This window comes from Thunnus albacares, chromosome 13 (genome assembly GCF_914725855.1).
Source record: "Thunnus albacares chromosome 13, fThuAlb1.1, whole genome shotgun sequence".
Taxonomy (NCBI): Eukaryota; Metazoa; Chordata; class Actinopteri; order Scombriformes; family Scombridae; genus Thunnus; species Thunnus albacares.
This window is the reverse complement of record NC_058118.1, coordinates 1,858,324-1,876,728: the sequence shown is the minus strand read 5'-3', so window position 1 is coordinate 1,876,728 and position 18,405 is coordinate 1,858,324. Positions and strand designations below refer to the sequence as shown.

Below are 18,405 nucleotides of genomic sequence, written 5' to 3'. Positions count from 1 at the left end.
TTAAAAACGAAAAAGGTTTTTTATTAACAGTTTAGAAACACAACATTGTTTGCATCTCTCATTCCTGACTTTTTGTTTTCTTCAGTTCCCCCCTCCAAATGATCCAGAGTGCTGCACACATATAAGCACACAGCTGACGCAAAGTCCTGATTCAAATCCCCCCCCCAGCCCCTCCCTCCCAACCCAGTTGGAAAAACAGCCCCAACATCTGAGCAAGAATCTGCACCACAGGGTATGTCGAGGTAAAGAACAGTGACAACACTAATACACCACCTCTTCTACGACGTTTAGCAGCTTATGAGACTTTGAAAACATGGAGTTTGTCCGCTGTCACCGGAACACATTCAAGCACTTTTCAAAGATTGAATTGGCATCAGTAGAAAAACTAAGTCATACTAGTTCATCCAGCTGGGTCAGAAGAGTGATGAAAGTAGCAATGTGGACACATGGTTTAAGTGTTTAAATATCCCTATTTGGCAGCTCGGTTTTATAACTAGTCCACACATACAGGAGCACCTGAGCTGTCCATCTCCAACACTAACTGCTGCATGATGCAGCTCTGTAAGGAGCAGTAACAATGCTTCTGCTTCTATTCATTCAATAATAAAATAAAAAAAAAACTCTACATGCTGGTGGTGTGGTTTATATATACTTCAGCAAGATTGTAATGTCGGGGCTTCATCAGTGTCATCAAGTAAGCATACCAGAAAACGAAGTGAAAGTGGCTTCTGACTGAGGGACACACCTTCAGTAGTTACACTTACAAAATAGGTAGTTCCACGTTCATACTGTTACATAAGATGTATTCTCCATAAATGACATGTATTAGTAGATTTTAGTCTTTCTAATTTGACAGCCACTGTTGAGTTACTGCTTCTGAAAGCCCACTCAGTAATTGCAGTATGACATTCCAAATTGTGCCATGCCACACCATCAACAGTTATGATGAAGACAGATTTATAGTGAATGCTATGATTTACCAGATTAAAGATGCTTTCCATTCAAATATTTCTGTTTTTGTTTTAAATATTCCACATGTGTGTGTTTGTCATGTTTTCTACCACTACTAGTCTACAATTTATAGGCCAAATTCATTCACAATTGAAAAAAAAAAAAATCTCTTATGGGAGAATCCTCCAAAGGGCCTTAAACCAGCTGCAAAGCCACCTAATCCTCTGTTGTGATCAACACCAACAAGTTGTGCACTTACTCAGTGGCTATGAAGTCAGTAAAGGATGCGGGCGTTAGGACAAATACTAACCTCAAAACAACACACCATGGTTGAGGATACAGACACATGAATCATTCATGAATGACATATCAGAGTATAACAGCACTCATCTTTGTCAAATGTTCATTTAGTTATTTCAGTGGCCAAACACGGTTACACCTCTCTGTATCAGCATCGATGTCATCATTTGTTGTACGTGGAAAGTTATTTTGTCTTGACCCAGCATCTGTCATGGCACAGATGTAGTCTTGGGATTTCTATTTGTTAAACTGCTTCTTTGCGGTGTATAAGAGTCCGTTAAAGACAGAGGAGATGAACAGCACAGGAGGTGAAGGGGGGAAAAGATGAGTGGTCTCCAATCCTTATCCAATCAGCTTCCAGCAGTTCAACAAACAGGGGCATAAAGACAAAAAAGAAAAAAATGAAAGAAAAACAAAACAAAATTAAAAAAAAAAAAAAAAAAAACTGAAAAAAGAGCGAGGGGGAACTTGAACATTTATACACTGTCAATAAATATAGTGATTTTTTCTCAGTTCCAGCTGTTATAATTCATCCTCTATGTGGTTCTCAGGTTGGGCCTTCTCCGTTGGTCCTGGAAGTGAGGACAGGAAAGGAAAAAAATGAATATTGTGTTCATATGATGTGAGATTACATCAACTCAGCTCATTAGTACAGAAAAGCAGAAGCTCTGCTGAGTAACTCAAGCCCATGTTTACTGATTTAATAAGGCCGATACAAGAAGCTGTTGCTATGGTAAAGCCTGTTAGCTGAGGCTGAACCGGTGTGACATTTGAAAAAGGCCTTACCTGCTTTGCTGACGTTAGAACACTCATTTCATGTCACGCCTCATTGTGACTATGACAAATACTTTCAAGGGCATTAGCATCATATTTGAAATGTAACCTAGTAAATTAATTCTACTGTGAAGCCATGGCTGGGCACCTCATTCCACATCTGTCCTGACAGTGGAAGAAAAATGGGCTTCAGCTTTGTGTTCATCAGTTTCTGCACCAAAGAGACTGCTGTCTTCTGTTACTGGGACTGAATTTACCCACCGTAGGCTACTGATGTAATAACTTGTCAAAATGTAAAATTAAAAACTCTCCTTTAGATCAGATGTGAATGTAATGCAATACTATTATATTACGGTGCATTATTTATTACTTTTGAACAGGCTTAACAACAGAAACACAATCTATCACAATCTTCTAATACCATGATGTTTTGGTTTTTCTTTTTACTGCTCATCATCCAGAAGTCATCAAATTTCACTTTCTACTCTGATTACAAATTGTAACTTGTGTATTACAATTTTATGTTCCTTATTTGAGAAAATCAACCATTTTCATGTGTAAATTACCAGAGTTAGTGTACAGATCAACATATTTATGTATTCCTACATAACTTTAACTAAATCTGTGAGTGAACAACACATTACATCTTCCTCAACAAACAGACAAAAGTCTTTTAAAGCTTATTGTAGCAGCTGTAGTTTATTATAAGAACCACATTCTTTATGAGTTGGCACCCTGGAGGGTTAATAAGCTTATAGCTATTCACTGATTTGTGTCTTTACATTATTACTGGAACAGTTGAGTTCATTCATTTCTGTGAGTTCTGAGCCTTTAGTTTAGTATTGCGTCACATTTAAGGTGTTTCAATTATTTTGTCCATACCCTAAAGTTCTCCAGCATCATCAGCTACTGGTTTGGCAGACCGACCTGTAGTTGTTGTTTCTTCTGTGGGCTGTGATTGGCTGTCTGAGTCTGTGTGTGTGGTGCTCTCCTCAGTGGGTGGGGCTTCGCCCGGCTGCACCTCCTCTGGACTTTCTGTATTTGAATGAATATATTAGAAGGGATTTTATGCCTTATTACACTTCTAACTCTTCATATTCATAAGAGAAGAATAACTTTTCAATGGCACGCATGATGACCCACCACTCTTTTTGTCTGTGCTCTCCTCTGTGGGAGGGATGACTTTCTCCTTGGCTGTGTTGTTGGCCTTGCTGCTTTTATCAGAGCTGGTGCTGTTCTTGGCTTTCGCTTTATCCTTCGGCTTGGCGAACTTGGCCTTGTTAAGCAAGTAGTTGACCTCTCGATCCAGCAGAGCCAGCTTGGACTCGATGTCTTTGGACAGCAGGATTGGCCGCTCCTTTGGAGAGCGTTTCTCCTGCTCGGCTACGGTCTCATTCTTCCATGTCTGGAGCAGACAGAGTGTGTGAGGGAGTGTGTGGATTCATTTATAGGTTTAAAAGGGGCACTCTACCAATTTTACAGGTCAGTTACAAGGAGTACTGCCCAGCCTGTCATAAGATATCTTCTGGGGTTCTGGAGCAGCTTTCCAAACTAAGCAAATAACCCAGATGATGCCATAGTGATGTCATCTGCAACAGACAACCTGCAAGGTCACCTGGAGGTCTTTAACCAGGTAGAAAGGGTGTAAAGAAAAACGCTTTTGAGTTTCATTATGGGAAATGCAGGATCCAGTGTTTTTGGAGCTTGACCCATCTTAAATATTAAAAAGGTGGCATATCTCAGCTTCTGCTTAAAATCTGTCATCATGTGATGCAACTTCATGTAAGAGAGATACTAAAATTGCCGGAGTACCCCTTTAAAAATGCTGAATGAAAAAGAATCATCCACAGCTGGACTCAGTAGTGTGATGACAGCATGTAAACATGAATGTATTCACCACCTACCGTCGTCTCATTGATCACTTTTTCTAACATATTCAGCTCAACTTCTGTGAAGATTTGGTCATCCTCTGGAATCAGTTTAGCACTCCTTTGAAAGACAAAAGAAAGGGAAAAAAAAAAAAAAAAAATCAGTCCACAGAAAACTACTGAACCTCCACCATATGTCCACCTTCCTCACACCTCCTGCTCACCTCAGGAAGAAGCTGGAGGTGTTAAGCATGCTGTCCAGAGCGGCCAGGCGGTCCGGCCACTTGCGTCGCTCCTCCACCCTGAAAAACATGTCCTTGCACAGGCTCTTCAGCTGAGACAGCCTCTCTCTCAGCTGCTTGGTGGTGGCTGCATAGCCGTCCTCATCCATCCACGCCGATGCTTCACTCAGCTTGGCGGAGATCTGCTCCTTCTCCTCCTCTGACACCACCAGCTGGTATTCATCCTGGTACAGTTTGTCCTGGAGAAAAGAGTTATTGTGTGTGTTTTTGGGAGGAGGCTTTGATGAGGTGATATGTCACTATTGTATCACATGTTTTCTTCTGTCTTGCGTATCATATCATGTCTTTAATATCTAGGATTTATGATGCCTTCTATTCCCTTTAAGCTTCACTGCAACTTCCTTCCAAAACAGAACAGAAAAATATTCAGAGATCAAACAGAAAAGCTACAAGTTTCAGATAGCTTTGGTTGCTCACCTGCGTCTCAAAGATAAAAGCTTCCAGACTGTTGAGTGTCTTTTCTCTTTCCTGTTTGGCCAAGTCTCTGTCTGTCAAATCCTGCAGCCTGAAAAGATACCAAGATTTGTTTACAGCTGATAAAACAGAGACCTAAAAGAGACAAGAACTGTAAATAAATGAAAATAGCTGCTTTACTTCTTTTTGGAGGAAGCGAGATCATCAGCAGAGGGGTTAAGGACGTCATTGATGATGAGCTCCACTGTGATGTCTTCAGAGATCTTGCTTTTCTTCTGAGGCTTTGCCTTCTTCTCCACCTCCTTCTCTGCCTCGGCAGTTTCTGCTTTCTCTCCTTCCTTTTCCTCCTTCACCAGACCAGATAAATGGTTACTTTCAATACCAAGTCTTTCTTTCTTTAATATAAGTATGACCTAATAACAGTCCTGACCAGGATACAGCTTGACACCCTGCAGTGTATAGTACAGTGTTTCTCAGAGAGATTCCATGTGACAGGATCTTACCTTGTTTTCAGTCTTGCTGCCTGCTTCCTCTGTCTTCTCCTGGCTTTTCTCCTCTCCTGCACTTTTCTCCGGTTCATCCTGCTTCTCCTTGGCAGCCTCGTCCTTCTGGCCCTCGTCCTTACTGTCCTCATCCTTGCCGTCATTTCCAGACTCTGGAGGCACTTCCTCCTCATCCTGGACATGATCAGGGAGAGATGTTGGCTACAATCTCAGGCCAGGCGGGAGCAATGCAGCCCGACACTGTTAAGCTGTTAAACTGTTAAGAAAACAGTGTTGTGTCATTTACAGAGCAGCAGTTACCTGGACAGGTTCGGTTCCATTCGAGGCGGGTTCGGAGGATCCTCCTCCAAACAAGGTAGAGATGGTGTTTCCCAGTTCTGAAAGACAGCAAAGTGTTGGCTCGGTTACTGAATGAAGACTCAAACACAGTACTACAGGATGTAGTATTGCTAAATCAGTACAGGATAAACATGCAGTACTTTCACAGCTTTACTGATGAACCTTGTTGTAAACACTGGTGCAATGTGTCAGTCAGCTGATCATCTAACTGCTGTTCCTGTATCTTCACTAATAGAGAGTAACAGAAGAACACTGTTGATGCATCACAGTGGATCAACAGCTGTTCTCTATATAATAATGTAATGTAATGGCTGTTCTGAACTGCATTCAATTGATGGTTCAGCTGAGTGCAGATGGTATAATGATACTCAAACTAAATAATGGAATGATAATAGTTTGGTGAAGCTGTTTACATAATCATATCAGTGACACAGCAGCACTGTAATGCATTTCAAGAACACATGAAACACTACTTTAGCTAAAAAGTTGGAGAGGAAGCAACGACACACAGGAGTAATGAAGGCCTGCACTCTGACATCTCCCACGAAAACCAGGCAGAAAAGCAAATTATAACTGACTGCTCTGATGTGTGCAGAAGTGTGTGTGTGCTATTCTGTAGCAGCCTGGTGTCACTGGAATAAGATTTAATCAGGGCAAACAGACTGGACAGCTGTGTGTAATGGTACTGTGTTAGAATGCAGAAGGGTGCAGATTCATCAACATATCTGTCCTGCTGCCTTCAGATGCTGCAGAGATTTAATAAACTGAAGGTGAAGATAATGTAAGAATCAACCATATTCATTCATAGATAATACAGACTGATTTACTGAGGTCTCTGCTTTAGCCACAGACGGGCAGAGCGAGTTTCAAAGTCAGGAGTCAACTGTCAGAGCAATGCTTGCGCTGGTTGTCGTGCTGCCATGAAAATAGGGCCTGACACGTCCCTTCTCTAACACTGATTATCATTTTGGACAGCTGAGGTTACAGATATTACTTTACAAAACCTACTAGTTAATGTAGATTCCTCTTCTTTCTCCTCCACAATAGTTTCAAAGACAGACTCCACCTGTGGATGAAAATCACAACAATGAAAATAGTACTTGACTGATTGGTAAAACTCAAAATCTTTGGATTCTGTGAAGTAACTCCTTTTATGTTACAGCCCACAAGATGATGTCATTTTTTCTGCTGTGTGTATCTGAAGATCCTGACAAAGCCTGGTTTTATAGTACACAACATGTACATGTTCTGCTTGCCTGTGTTTATTCCCTTGTAGCATTATGTGATTATGTACGAATAAATCCTCTAATGTTTGGTTTTTTTTCTTTATTAAATCTCCTTTGAGCGTTAAGCGCATTTCTTGGAGTCAAGTGTTTTTGGCTTTGATAAGCCTCACAAACGCCATGGCAACCAGGAGAGACACTGTCCAAGTCTAAGCTGATACGTCTGACATAAGAGCGAGTACAGACACTGTCCTTAAACAAAAAGGAGTTCAATCCATTATCCACATACAATGTTGTTCCTTTCATATCTGTAGCAGGTAATACTTGTTTTACAGATTATATGTGCTGATGTTTTTTTCCTGTGGAGCATGTTGCAACTGTTTCTCTCAGACTGTTTTTCAAAAGGCTAATTTGATTGTGTGAATGTTCAACAAGCTGATTTGATCAAAAAGTCGAACTGACCCGGTCCAGCAGGAGTACTCCACTTTCATCCATGTTGAAATGGGCTTTGATGCCTTTAGACTCAGCATCTGTGTGCTTGTGAAAGCTGGTGCCCACTCCAGACAGCTTGACTGTGGTCAGGTTCAGAGAGCCAAATGCACTGCAACACATGACAACAAGGGGGCTAACAATCAAATATATTCAAATCAGGAGGGAAAAAAGTAACAGGTGACTTGATGGATCAAGGTTTTCTGTAAACTTTGGACTCTCCTAGTTGGCTTTTTATTTCTTTTCTATTCTTTTTCATTCTTTTTCTAGTCCAAAATGTCATGAAAACGGTTGAAATGATCCAATTTCTGTGCAGGATTTTTATTCAGGAAGCAAAAAGTGCTTAAGCAAGCAGCTATCCAACCTGAGGTCTTCCTGTGACAGGAAGCTGAGGTCGCCATAGTTGATGTCGAAAGCAAAGTCATCAGTGTAGCGGTTGAATGTAATGACCTTGCGCTGGGGGTACGGCGCCATCCTCTGGAAGAGGATACGTTTGTTGTGTTTTACAGTTTTGGTCCCCTCTTCCTCCGTCTCACGGGTGAACTCCACCTGATGGAATTAAAAAACATTCAGGATGTATTTTTACACCCAATTTTGCAACAGTGAACTTTCATTTTTGTCCTGCTTAAAAAAATGACTAATGGTCCCAAAACGGATGTGGTCACCTTCCTCACTGAGTGTTGTTAACATACAGATGATCACCAGTTAACCCACCAGGGATTAATATATTTTTCTAAAATGATGTTGATGATGACCAAATTCATCAGGAACCAGTGAACCTGCACTGACCTGAATGGGGAAGACAGCTGCGTCACGGACCAGGAAAGGTTTGACCTTGAAGGCTTTGCTGAGGGCAGCAGCCTGGTACACGGCGCCCATGGCTGCTGCTTCATCTGCATTGATGTTCTTCCCCAGCTCCTCTCTGCATGGAAAAACACCCAACCATTACAACTACAGCGATGTGGAGGAATGGAAATCTTTATTGACATGGTTTAAAATGTAAGTTAGTCAAATGAGAACAACACCTCTGTGGTTGACACTTACTTCCCCACAGCTTTGAGCAGCACTTCCTGAACTTTGGGGACACGAGTGGAGCCACCAACTAAAATCACCTGCTCAATTTCATCCTGTTGGCACAAAGAGGAGCTCACATTACTTTACATCCTTTACTTGATGACCAGTATTTAAATTAAACAAAGAAAAAATAACAAGTTAGCAAAAACAAGCAATGAGAGTAGAGGCCCAATGGAGTATTATATAGTCAAGATAAAAGAAATAAAAAATTGACAAATGGATGTTTTCATGAAAACATCAGGACCAATGATGGAAATAAATCCAGGACTTTATCGTTCTATCCTGATAAAGTCTGATATGTTGTACTTTAATATATGAGTTGTCAATAAACCTTAAATCTACTTGTTCTTGTTTTTAATTGTATGTACCTTCATTTTTGTTCATAAGTAGACTGTAGACTTTGACATAATGTTATTTTATTTCCTGTTCATTCTTTGTACAGATGATTTGTGTAACAGATGTAGTGGGTGGGGTTTTATGTATATGTCCATGTTGATCTGTATGTGTTGACTGTTTTGTGTTATTGTATTGTTAAATTTATTATCATTATTATCACTAATGTAGTTTGTTTTATTTAAATGTTGTAACTTATTTTCTGAGGACCCCTCAAAAATGAGATGGTTCATCTGGAGGGGCTTATCCTCTATTTCAATTCTGAAATAAATAAATAAACATAAACAAGTAGGCAAAATAGCTGCCCCCTCTCCAAACCCAAATACCCCCCAACAACATAAAAAATAGCACTTTATTAATAGTGTGATGTCTGGTAGAACAATTCATTCTTACAGTGATTCTCTTAAAGCCCCCTTCTCATTATGTGTTCTTTTTATTGTCAGCTTGTTATGTGCTCACCCTAAATCTGACTTTAACATGTGGACATAACTAGTTTGGAGCCAGTGGTGGTCCAGTATGCAACTTGCACGAGTGTGATGTGGAAACTCCAGTGCACATACACTGAGAATGGACTTTTCCATGAACTGTTTTTTGTTGTATGGAGTTTTATTAATTAGTATTAGTCTTAAAACATGCCTGGAGGTGATCTTTAAAATGCTTGAGCCTAATTTTGTTAGGAAATGGAATGAGGGGGCTTCCAATGGCTGACAATAATTCTTTTGTGATAGATTTGACCAAGACTGTTATAATAAAAGTCATAAGTGTGGGACCACAGGACCATTCCATATGTACAGTATATAGGGGTTTATATGTTGATATGACTGTCCTTTTCCGTCTAACTTTTCTGTATCTTGTGTCTGCAAAGACCAACAGTCGGTTCTCCCTGCAGGGATCATTAAAGTTTCATCTTATCCTGCCATGTGGGACGACCTGTTAGAGACAGACTGTCCTGCATGCAATGAGAATACTGACCAGCTTCATTTCTGCAGCAGTCAGGGCGTCCTGCACCGGCCGAGGCACTCTTTCAAACAGATCAGCACACAGCGCTTCAAACTCAGCTCTGGTCACTTTAGCTTTGAAGTCAATGTCATCCATCAAACCTTCCACCTGAAAACACATTTATTTTTTCACTGCAATGGTCCTGCATCACAATGCTCAGATGATCTGGTCAGTAGTGATGTTGTAAGTCTGTGTGCATTAAGAATCTGTGATGTTTCAGCTCTTCAAAAAGTGATTTTCAGATTTAAAATCTTAACATGTATGCAAGTCTTAAATGTGACTTTAAGAACTGTAGTCTAAATCATTTTCCAGGGCTGCAGACAACATGACGATGGGATGCACAACCATTAAGACGGGTGGAGAGCTCACATTGCTGGACTCACCTGGCCCATGAAGTCCACATTTGCACTTAGCACTGTCTTGAGCCTTTGAGCCTCTTTTAGGAGCTTGGCCATGGCCCGGTGGTTCTCCCTCACATCCTTCTTACTCTTCTTCTGCTCGTTGAACAGTTTGGCCAAGTGGTCCCGGAGTCTCAGGTCCATCTCAAAGCCCCCCAACCCACGGTCAAACCTAGGACCGGAACAAGAGAACACCTAAGTCTGCATGGATTCTTATGAAGTTATTATGAGAACTGAACTGTCATTTTGAAATGTAGTTTGGGAGGTTTTAAATTGTTAGATAATCAAAAGCAAGAAACATTTGCAATCTTTATATTTGAAGAAGCTCCAGAATAACCAAACACCCACATGAAGCATCTCTAATAATCCCATATCTGTAGATATTAAGAGCTTTAATGGCTCAGACAGGCATGTATCAGGAAATAAAGAAATCACAAACAAAACACTGAATCACCTTTACAAGTGATTTATATTACCACACCACACACAGCTCCTGGTAGATGTTCAGTGTACCCAAAATGAATTTACCATGTATACTAAATTTACCTTTACTGTACATTTACTCTCCACTTTAGAAAGGAGAAGTCAAATTTTGAACTGTATTTAAGTGTAGCATGTACTATATGTGAGATTTTAAACCCACAGGTATCACTGTTAAATCACGTCATGTTAAGTATTCCTCTCACGGTTCTGATGAGTTCTTGGTTGTAATTAAGAACTCTGCCTCTTCCACATTAACATGCATCTAGCTGATTGGAAAACCCAGAGTTAATAGAGCCAGGTTGATAAGCAGCTTCGTTATACTGATAATCCAGGATCACCAATGTCAAGCTCAGTGAAGCAGGTAAGCTAAAGAGAGCCGAACTCGGCTAGAACAGGCTAGAACAGGCTAGCTGCGGTTTCATCAGCACAACAGATTTGTACTCCTTCCTCTTATCTGGAACCACTTGTAAGTTCTTCCTGTCTTAACCTTTAAAAAAAAAGGCACATTTATTTTCATGTTTGCCACAAACCACATGTTAACATCTGGTGTGTAGAAAAAATTCCAACCAAACTGGCCCAGTAAGGCAGCACTAACTAATGTGAGACTCAGTGGGAGCTGTCTACAGTACAGACAAGGCTTGTAGCGTGTTAATGCCAGTATTACACCTGGAGGACATCTGCTGTGTTTTCTATAGCTACACTTCAGCTGGAGATCAATATCTCTGCATGTTATGTCTGTGGTCGGTTATCTGGATGTGTCTTCCTGTTTTTTTTAAGTTTCAGAAAGGATAGAGAGAGCCAAGATAGTAAAATCTTCAAAATCATCCTGTAGTGTTATTATACTGTGTGATGCAGTGTTGCCAGTCTTCAGAGAATCTTCTAATATGTACATGGCTCAGACTAAAATCTTAAAGACTTAATACAGAATGTTCTCAGATTTGAAGTGTGTGTTAGTGTCTCCAAAAGCCAGAATAAATGAGTTCCTGACTCACACGCTGCAGTTGTGTAGATTAAGAATTTACAATGGGTTGAAATTTACACCTTAAAAATTGTGGATCTGTTTGTGTTACAGATGCATAAAACATTCTGTACTGATGTTGACAATTAGACTCATTTTGATGAATGCTCCAAACATACAGTTAATACCTTTAGAAACCTGATCAGAAAGGTCTTTCCATCTTTATAAGTCATGTCAGTAAAGCTGGAGCACTGACTGCATTTTTCCCCTTTTTACTTTTCCTTCTACTCTCCCTCTATTCACCAAAATGTATTTTCATATCTTCACATATGGAGCCCCAAAGTGTTCAGTATAATAATATGATATAGTAATCACATGAATAAATAAAGTAAAATATACAATATAAGTAAGAACCAATAAATTAGGATAAAAATCATACTCAGTAAAACTCAGTTCATTGTTATGAAATGTTATTTCATCATAATGGAATAACATTTCATGAAACTGAGTTTAAATAATTATAAGATGTTTTTTCACCCTCCTAATTTCATAATAACTGACTTATATTATACTTCCTTTTTATTTCATTACAAGCATTTTATTGTAGTATTTCCCTTTTCATTCATGGCATTTTTCCTAAAAAACACAATTTCATAATCACTTTTCATGACAGTGGCGTCTCCAGTCACCACCGCCTCATCTCTTAGCCAATCACATGCCCCAGTCTAGCTCCAACTAGCTCCTGTTAGCACCGACAACCACAGAGAAAGTGGTTTTGCTTTTCAGTGTTGTGTGTCTTCTCTGAGCAACATCTTTAGAATCAAAATGCTACTTAAATACTTCTGAATTAACCAGCTAGCTTACGCTGCTCACACCAGCACTTTGCTTTAAACGTTGAGTTGTAATCCAAGTTTATAAGCAAACTGAGCTAGCTAGCTAGCCGGCTCAGTAAGTAGCATGTGTAGCATTTAGTGGCATTGCAACCAAATGGATACCCGTCCCCCTCAACTTCCAAGCGTGTAGGAAAACCTACAGTGGCTGAGAAACTTGTGAAAAACATAAAAGGCCCCCTCTAGAGCTAGTGTTTAGTTTGTCCATTCTAGGCTACTATAGAAACATGGCGGTGCAACATGGCGGGCTCCGTGGAAGAGGACCCACTCCCTATGTAGATATAAAGGGCTCATTCTAAGGCAACAAAAACACAACGATTCTTATTTTCAGGTGATTATACACTAATGAAAACATACTTATGAATATTATATTCCATTTCTGCCAAGTCTGTTCTGCTAGCTGCCACTAAATTCTACACACTGCATCTTTAAGCTAAATAAAAGCAGATGCTAGTTATGTCTGTACTGTGTTTATCTGAGGCAACCTCAAGTTGGTCGAATTACTTCTGCATTGTTGTTGATGTAGCTAACAGGAGCTAGCTACGTTTGGTATCACGAGATTTGTGAAAGAACATTTATTTATTTAATATTGAACATTTCGGTGCTCCATGTTCACACAAAACTGTACTCCTGACTTAAAAAGGATGTCAAACCCTCTAGAAGACAAAGCAAGATTTTAAATAAATATCAATGTGCACATATAAAACTGCCCACATCACCACACCATATTTCAAAACCTCTTTCAAACAACAGGGCTGATAGTGAGAGACAGGTCTCTGTCCATTAGATAGAATCAGCACTTTGCTTATATTAGTGTTCTCAGTGGTGATGCCACTCCTCGGATCACTGGACTCACCCGACACCTCGGATCTGCAGCTGGGGCTGGGTGCCAAACTCCTTGGTTTTGACTGTCTGATATGTGACGATGGTGGCAGTTGTGCTGCCTGAGCCCATATCATAAAACATCACATTCTGAAATGAAACAAGATCAGAGTGTCAGCGATTTGTTGTCGCTTCTCAGTGGAGCTTGATTTCCCACAAAGTTGAAGACAGATACATTCATGTCAACATGACCTCATGATGAAGCTGCTTTGAACAGCCTACGAGATCCTTATTGAATAGTATACAAGTGTCATCTTGTAGATGATAAAGCCTGTGAGATTCTATAATTTTGTATTTTGTTATCAAATCCCTTCAAAAAGACCAAAACCAACAACGTGTTAGTCCATCTTTCAATACTTTCTAAGTGCTCTACTCTGTCTGTGGCACTCAGCCTAAAGCCCATTGGTTCCTACTGAAGATGTACATTTTATAAAACTGTTCACATACACTGTACAGTACTAGTCAAAAGTTTAAACACCCCTTCCCATTCACTTCAATGACAAAGTGTGTCCAATTTTTGACTGGTACTGTATACATTCACCATGCACTTAATTAGGAACACCTCTGCAATCCAATACAACAGCTGTGCCATAATTTCTACTTTTAAGAAGTTTATACATTTTAACTTTTTGTTGACATTGTCAGAAAAGTGATAATAATATATGATAATAATAATGCATTTAATTTGTACTTTACTTTTCATTCACAATAAATCTCAAAGTGCTACAGTGTTAAAAACATAAAGAAAAGAACAAGAGTTAGATGAAAAAGAGGTTGCTGGTGGTTTTTGAGGTGGTAGTGGGTGGTGGTGGTGATTATATTGAAAAGTGTTCCTAATATTTTGCCCCCCTCATGTATGTTAATGGATTGGGCAAAAACTGAAAATGTATAAGCTTCGTAAAAGTAGAATATATGGCAGAGCTGTTGTATTCCATTAGATTGCACGGTGAGTGTATAGTTAATCATTTCCTATAACAGCGATACCTGTTTATAGATCAGTTCATTGCTGGTTTTGGTCTTTTCATGAGATTTGTTGACATTAAGAGAAATACCGAATATGACCAGACTCATCCTCTAAAGTGTGTATTTGGATGTAACGCTGAATGTGCACCTTGACTGTGTTGTCGATATCTTTCCTCCTGAAGACCCCATAGTTCAAGGCCACGGCTGTGTTGTCGTTGATGAGCTGAAGGACCTTTAGACCTGCCATCTGTGCAGCCTGTAGGACTGCCCTGCGCTCTGCCTGGTTGAAGAAGGCTGGGACGGTGATTACTGCATCTTTGATTGGTTGTTCTGTGAGTTTGAGTCAGGAGGAGTGGGGGGAAAAAAAGAAAAATTAATATGCTTGACATCATTTCATACAATAATGCATCTTGCTTCATGAGCAAACTGACCTGCAAAGTCCTGAGCCAGTCCACAAGAATAATTAAGCATCATCCCAAGGAGCTCCTCAGGTGTGTACTGCTGTTCTCTGAAAGAAAGAAAAAAGCAGAAAGACTATGTTTCTTTCTATAACGTGTGGATAACTGTTTTGCAGGTAGTAACTTTGGTACTGATGTTTCCATGACAACCTCTGACCAGTACCCCCTGATCGGTCATGTTATTAAAAACATCTGTGATGGTCAAAGTGTTTTCAGAGGTGAAATCATTACAAATATGGACCTGATAAACAAACCACTCTCATGAGTTGTGAGGTCAGGGGAATCTCATGCAAACTGATTTTAAGACTCAACATTATGAATAGAGAAAGAGTTCATTATCACCTCATACATTTATTGTATGATGGTAAAGCAGGAGACAGATAATAAGACTTACTGTGAGTTTTTAAAGTAAACGGTGTCTCTGACTGGGTCCTCCTGCAGCTGGTGCTCAGGGAAGTGTTTCTGGTAGCGCGCCACCTGGAGGTTGTCGTGCTTCTTGCCCAGGAGGCTTTGCAGGTGTCTATAGACAGTTTTGGGGTTCTTCACAGACTGAAATGCATGCCATACGCAACAATTAATAGCATACAAGAAGAAGATCGATATTATTTTGAGGTGAGTGTTTGAACTTGACTGAACAAAGAATATTTCCGGATATTTTTTCCAACACAAGTTGGGAAATTTGAGAACATGTCATACCACTCCTAATGCACTGTCTCCAAAAAGTCTTTCATTCTCTTTCAGACACACAGCAGTGGGTGTTTTCCTCCTTGACTCCCTGAAGAAAAACACAACAGACATATGGTTCAACCCTGACATTTAATTTTGCTGTATTCATTTGACTTACTCTTGTACTTTGTCTGCGCATTAATTTTTTCATATTTAACTTGCATTTCAAAAGGAAATTGAAAATGCGGTGAGGGCATTTCCTTCAGTTACATTTCCTCTAACAACTAAGCCACTTGTGCAAACTCACTGTACCGTGATGAAGACAGCTGAACAACGTGAAGCAGCACACAGTTATACTCACTTGTTAAGAACAATCTCCATCGGCACACCGGGTTTCACTATCGCCATTTTCATCCACTCACTGCCCAGGTCAACAGACATGACAGCTACAGTCGCTGCAAAGACAAATACATGTGTGAGACATCCTCAGAGTTCAGAGTTGCAGTATTGATTCAGCTTATCTATTTCCAAACACTAATAAATAAAAGCTTTAAATATTCACTAGTGTGCAAATGTTGTAAAACTGTGCTGTAGCTAAACAGTCAGCCTGGTATGTTTTTAGCTGTTAAATCTACCAACAGTGCTTCATGTTAGAGAAACATGTCAGTGTATGTTGATGGATCATATTACCTGTGTGAGAAGGCAACATTGCCAGAACAAGGCAGAAGAGAGCAACCAATGCCAGCTTCCTCCCCCCCATGATGAGCTGTGAAGATGAACAAATGTAGAAAACAATATAATCGGGTGATTTTCGCAGATCCTTACTTGTCCATATTTGCCCATTGTGCTAAAGCCTCAGCTCTGAAACCTCATCACACACCACCATCAAAGCCAAACACCTTTCATGTCCTGCTTCTCTCTGTCCATCCACCTGCACTGTGGAGACACTTTCTCTCTAGCTCTGTCGCTCCATTCATAATGTGCGAGCAGTTACAGTCCCGTGAGTTGGTGGTAAAAAGATGATCTTCATTTTGAAAAGCCAAACCTGCTCTCCCTGTTTCTGCTTTTACATGCAAGCTTGGTTTCTTCACAAGTACAAACAGGGCTAGTTGCATCACACTCATTACTCTGATCAATGTCCAATCACCGTTTATGTTTCCTCACAGGTGCTAACTTCAAGTGTGCCACTGCCAGGTAGTGCCATGGCCTTTTGCCCAAGGATATGCAAAGGATCCAATGACCCCACCCACAGAGGTGTAGACAATTTGAAAACACGTGGCATTAATGCCATTGTCAGGCTTTGATGTTGGCTAAAGCTTTAATATCTACAAGGAGCCACAGAATCTCTGCACTTACAGGAGAGTGTGTGCTTCGTTTTCAAGGGTGCAGAAACATACTATAGCCAGAGCTTAACATTAGGGTTGAGTACATCAAAAAACTGAATTGGTGTTTGTGTTTTGAGGAGAGAACAACAGGCGATCTGCACAGAAACTTCTAGCCCCCGGTGAGGCTGTGACGCACGAATGCAAAATGGATGCATAAGTCAAATCCTCATTATTAAAAAACACCAGGAGCAGTGTATTGATTTCTGGAAACCAGTGGATGTACAGGTTAACTACAGGATAACTTACTGATGTGTATTATACAGGTAAACACAACAATTACTGTTTAGCGTTACACCATTAGCCATTAACCTTTCAATTCAAAGGCAGCTGGGTACTGTGGACCAGCACTGGACCTTTGCAAACACAAAGCCAACACTGTTAAGCAGGAGGAAATAGCTCAAAGAAGAAATTGACAGCTACTGTTAGCTAGCTGCATGTCTGACACCATCAATAAGAAAGCATGATTGACACACTATGCTGTGGGAGGAACTTACCTTCACTCCGCCGGGACAAATGAAACTGTGAAGGGGCTACCAACAGGGTGTACTCCTCCGGGCGGCTTCTGAGATTAGTTTCGCTCTTTTGGAGCTGATTCTGAGCCTCTTTGTTGTCACACTTGGTAGTTTTTAGTTCCCCTTATCACCGGCTTGCTCTCGGCAGTCGGGCCCGGAACGCGGCGTCACCTCATTGGATCCACTGAAGCCGCTGCTGGGACAAAAACTGACGTCAAGGTCAACACAATACAACATACTGTTTCCGGTTAGCATTTCAGAACACATGCACTGTGAACATGTAGGTGTTTTCGACTAAGATTTACTTTGAGGAACACAGGATTCCCAGCTGGAAATTAATAAGAATGTGAATAGGGAATGATTATAAATATCAATATATATATATCTCATATTGCAGCCCAATGAGCTTTTATAGTCTTAGTCATAGTATGACTAAGACTAGATAGTATTTATATATATACATATATACTTTTCAAATAAATATATGTATATTTTTATATTTTGTTGTTATATTTTATACATCTTCTATATTTATTTACTGTTTTTACTGTAATGGAGCCTGGCAGCCAAAGTATTTCACACAGTTGTACTTGTATAACCGGAGTGATAATAAACATCTTGCATCTGGAACAGACACACAAAACAGACAAATTAGTTAAACATGTTCAACACAGGGTTGTAAGTAACTACCAAGTGTCTTAGATTTAAAAAATAATGTAATTTCATAATTACAGTACACTTGTTATTTGAGCATTTGATTACTTGTTTTGGCGGTGACAATTTATGCGATTTTGTTTTGAAAGAAAAACCCCCTGCATCCGGTAGCTAAGCCCGTCAATCGTGCAACAACTAGCAATGACCGTCAAACACAAAGCCCGCCCACAACGCTCCACGCACTGCCTCGTGATTGGTCCACGTGAGGTGAGTGACTTCGTGAAATGATTTTTGGCTGCATCCAATTGGTCCACGTCCAGATGGTAGGCGTAAACCGAATGACGACATTTCCAGGTAAGGCTGAAGAAACCACATGCCTATTTATAAGTAACTGATTTAGTTAAATGTTTATTTTATAACATTATTTTAAGTGAACTTAAGGTAACTTGAATAAATGCTGTATCTCGTTTACTGTTATACTAACAATTTTAATATTATAAAAATGCCTTGTTCAGGAAAACACCTGG

The 18,405-nt window shown here is 40.0% G+C and overlaps 1 protein-coding gene across 2 annotated transcripts; it reads right to left on the bottom strand.

The window, feature by feature from the left end:
- hyou1 (hypoxia up-regulated 1) lies at positions 1 to 17,429 on the bottom strand. Of its 2 annotated transcripts, none has more exons than XM_044370860.1 (24): positions 17,207 to 17,429; positions 16,018 to 16,093; positions 15,689 to 15,782; positions 15,358 to 15,436; positions 15,056 to 15,210; positions 14,635 to 14,711; positions 14,352 to 14,533; positions 13,215 to 13,330; positions 10,013 to 10,199; positions 9,603 to 9,737; positions 8,208 to 8,290; positions 7,953 to 8,085; positions 7,528 to 7,712; positions 7,137 to 7,275; positions 6,460 to 6,517; positions 5,413 to 5,489; positions 5,113 to 5,286; positions 4,790 to 4,956; positions 4,613 to 4,700; positions 4,118 to 4,374; positions 3,930 to 4,014; positions 3,169 to 3,430; positions 2,908 to 3,060; positions 1 to 1,823 (listed from the first exon to the last, which is right to left on the bottom strand). In XM_044370860.1, exons 2-23 carry the CDS (start codon positions 16,085 to 16,087, stop codon positions 2,909 to 2,911), a joined length of 2,955 nt encoding a protein of 984 aa, XP_044226795.1. In that variant the 5' UTR covers positions 16,088 to 16,093; positions 17,207 to 17,429; the 3' UTR covers positions 1 to 1,823; position 2,908. The 2 variants fall into 2 exon arrangements, with proteins under 2 accessions (XP_044226795.1, XP_044226794.1); XM_044370859.1 differs by having other exon boundaries at positions 2,953 to 3,060; positions 17,207 to 17,428.
- Positions 17,430 to 18,405: the final 976 nt, after the last annotated feature.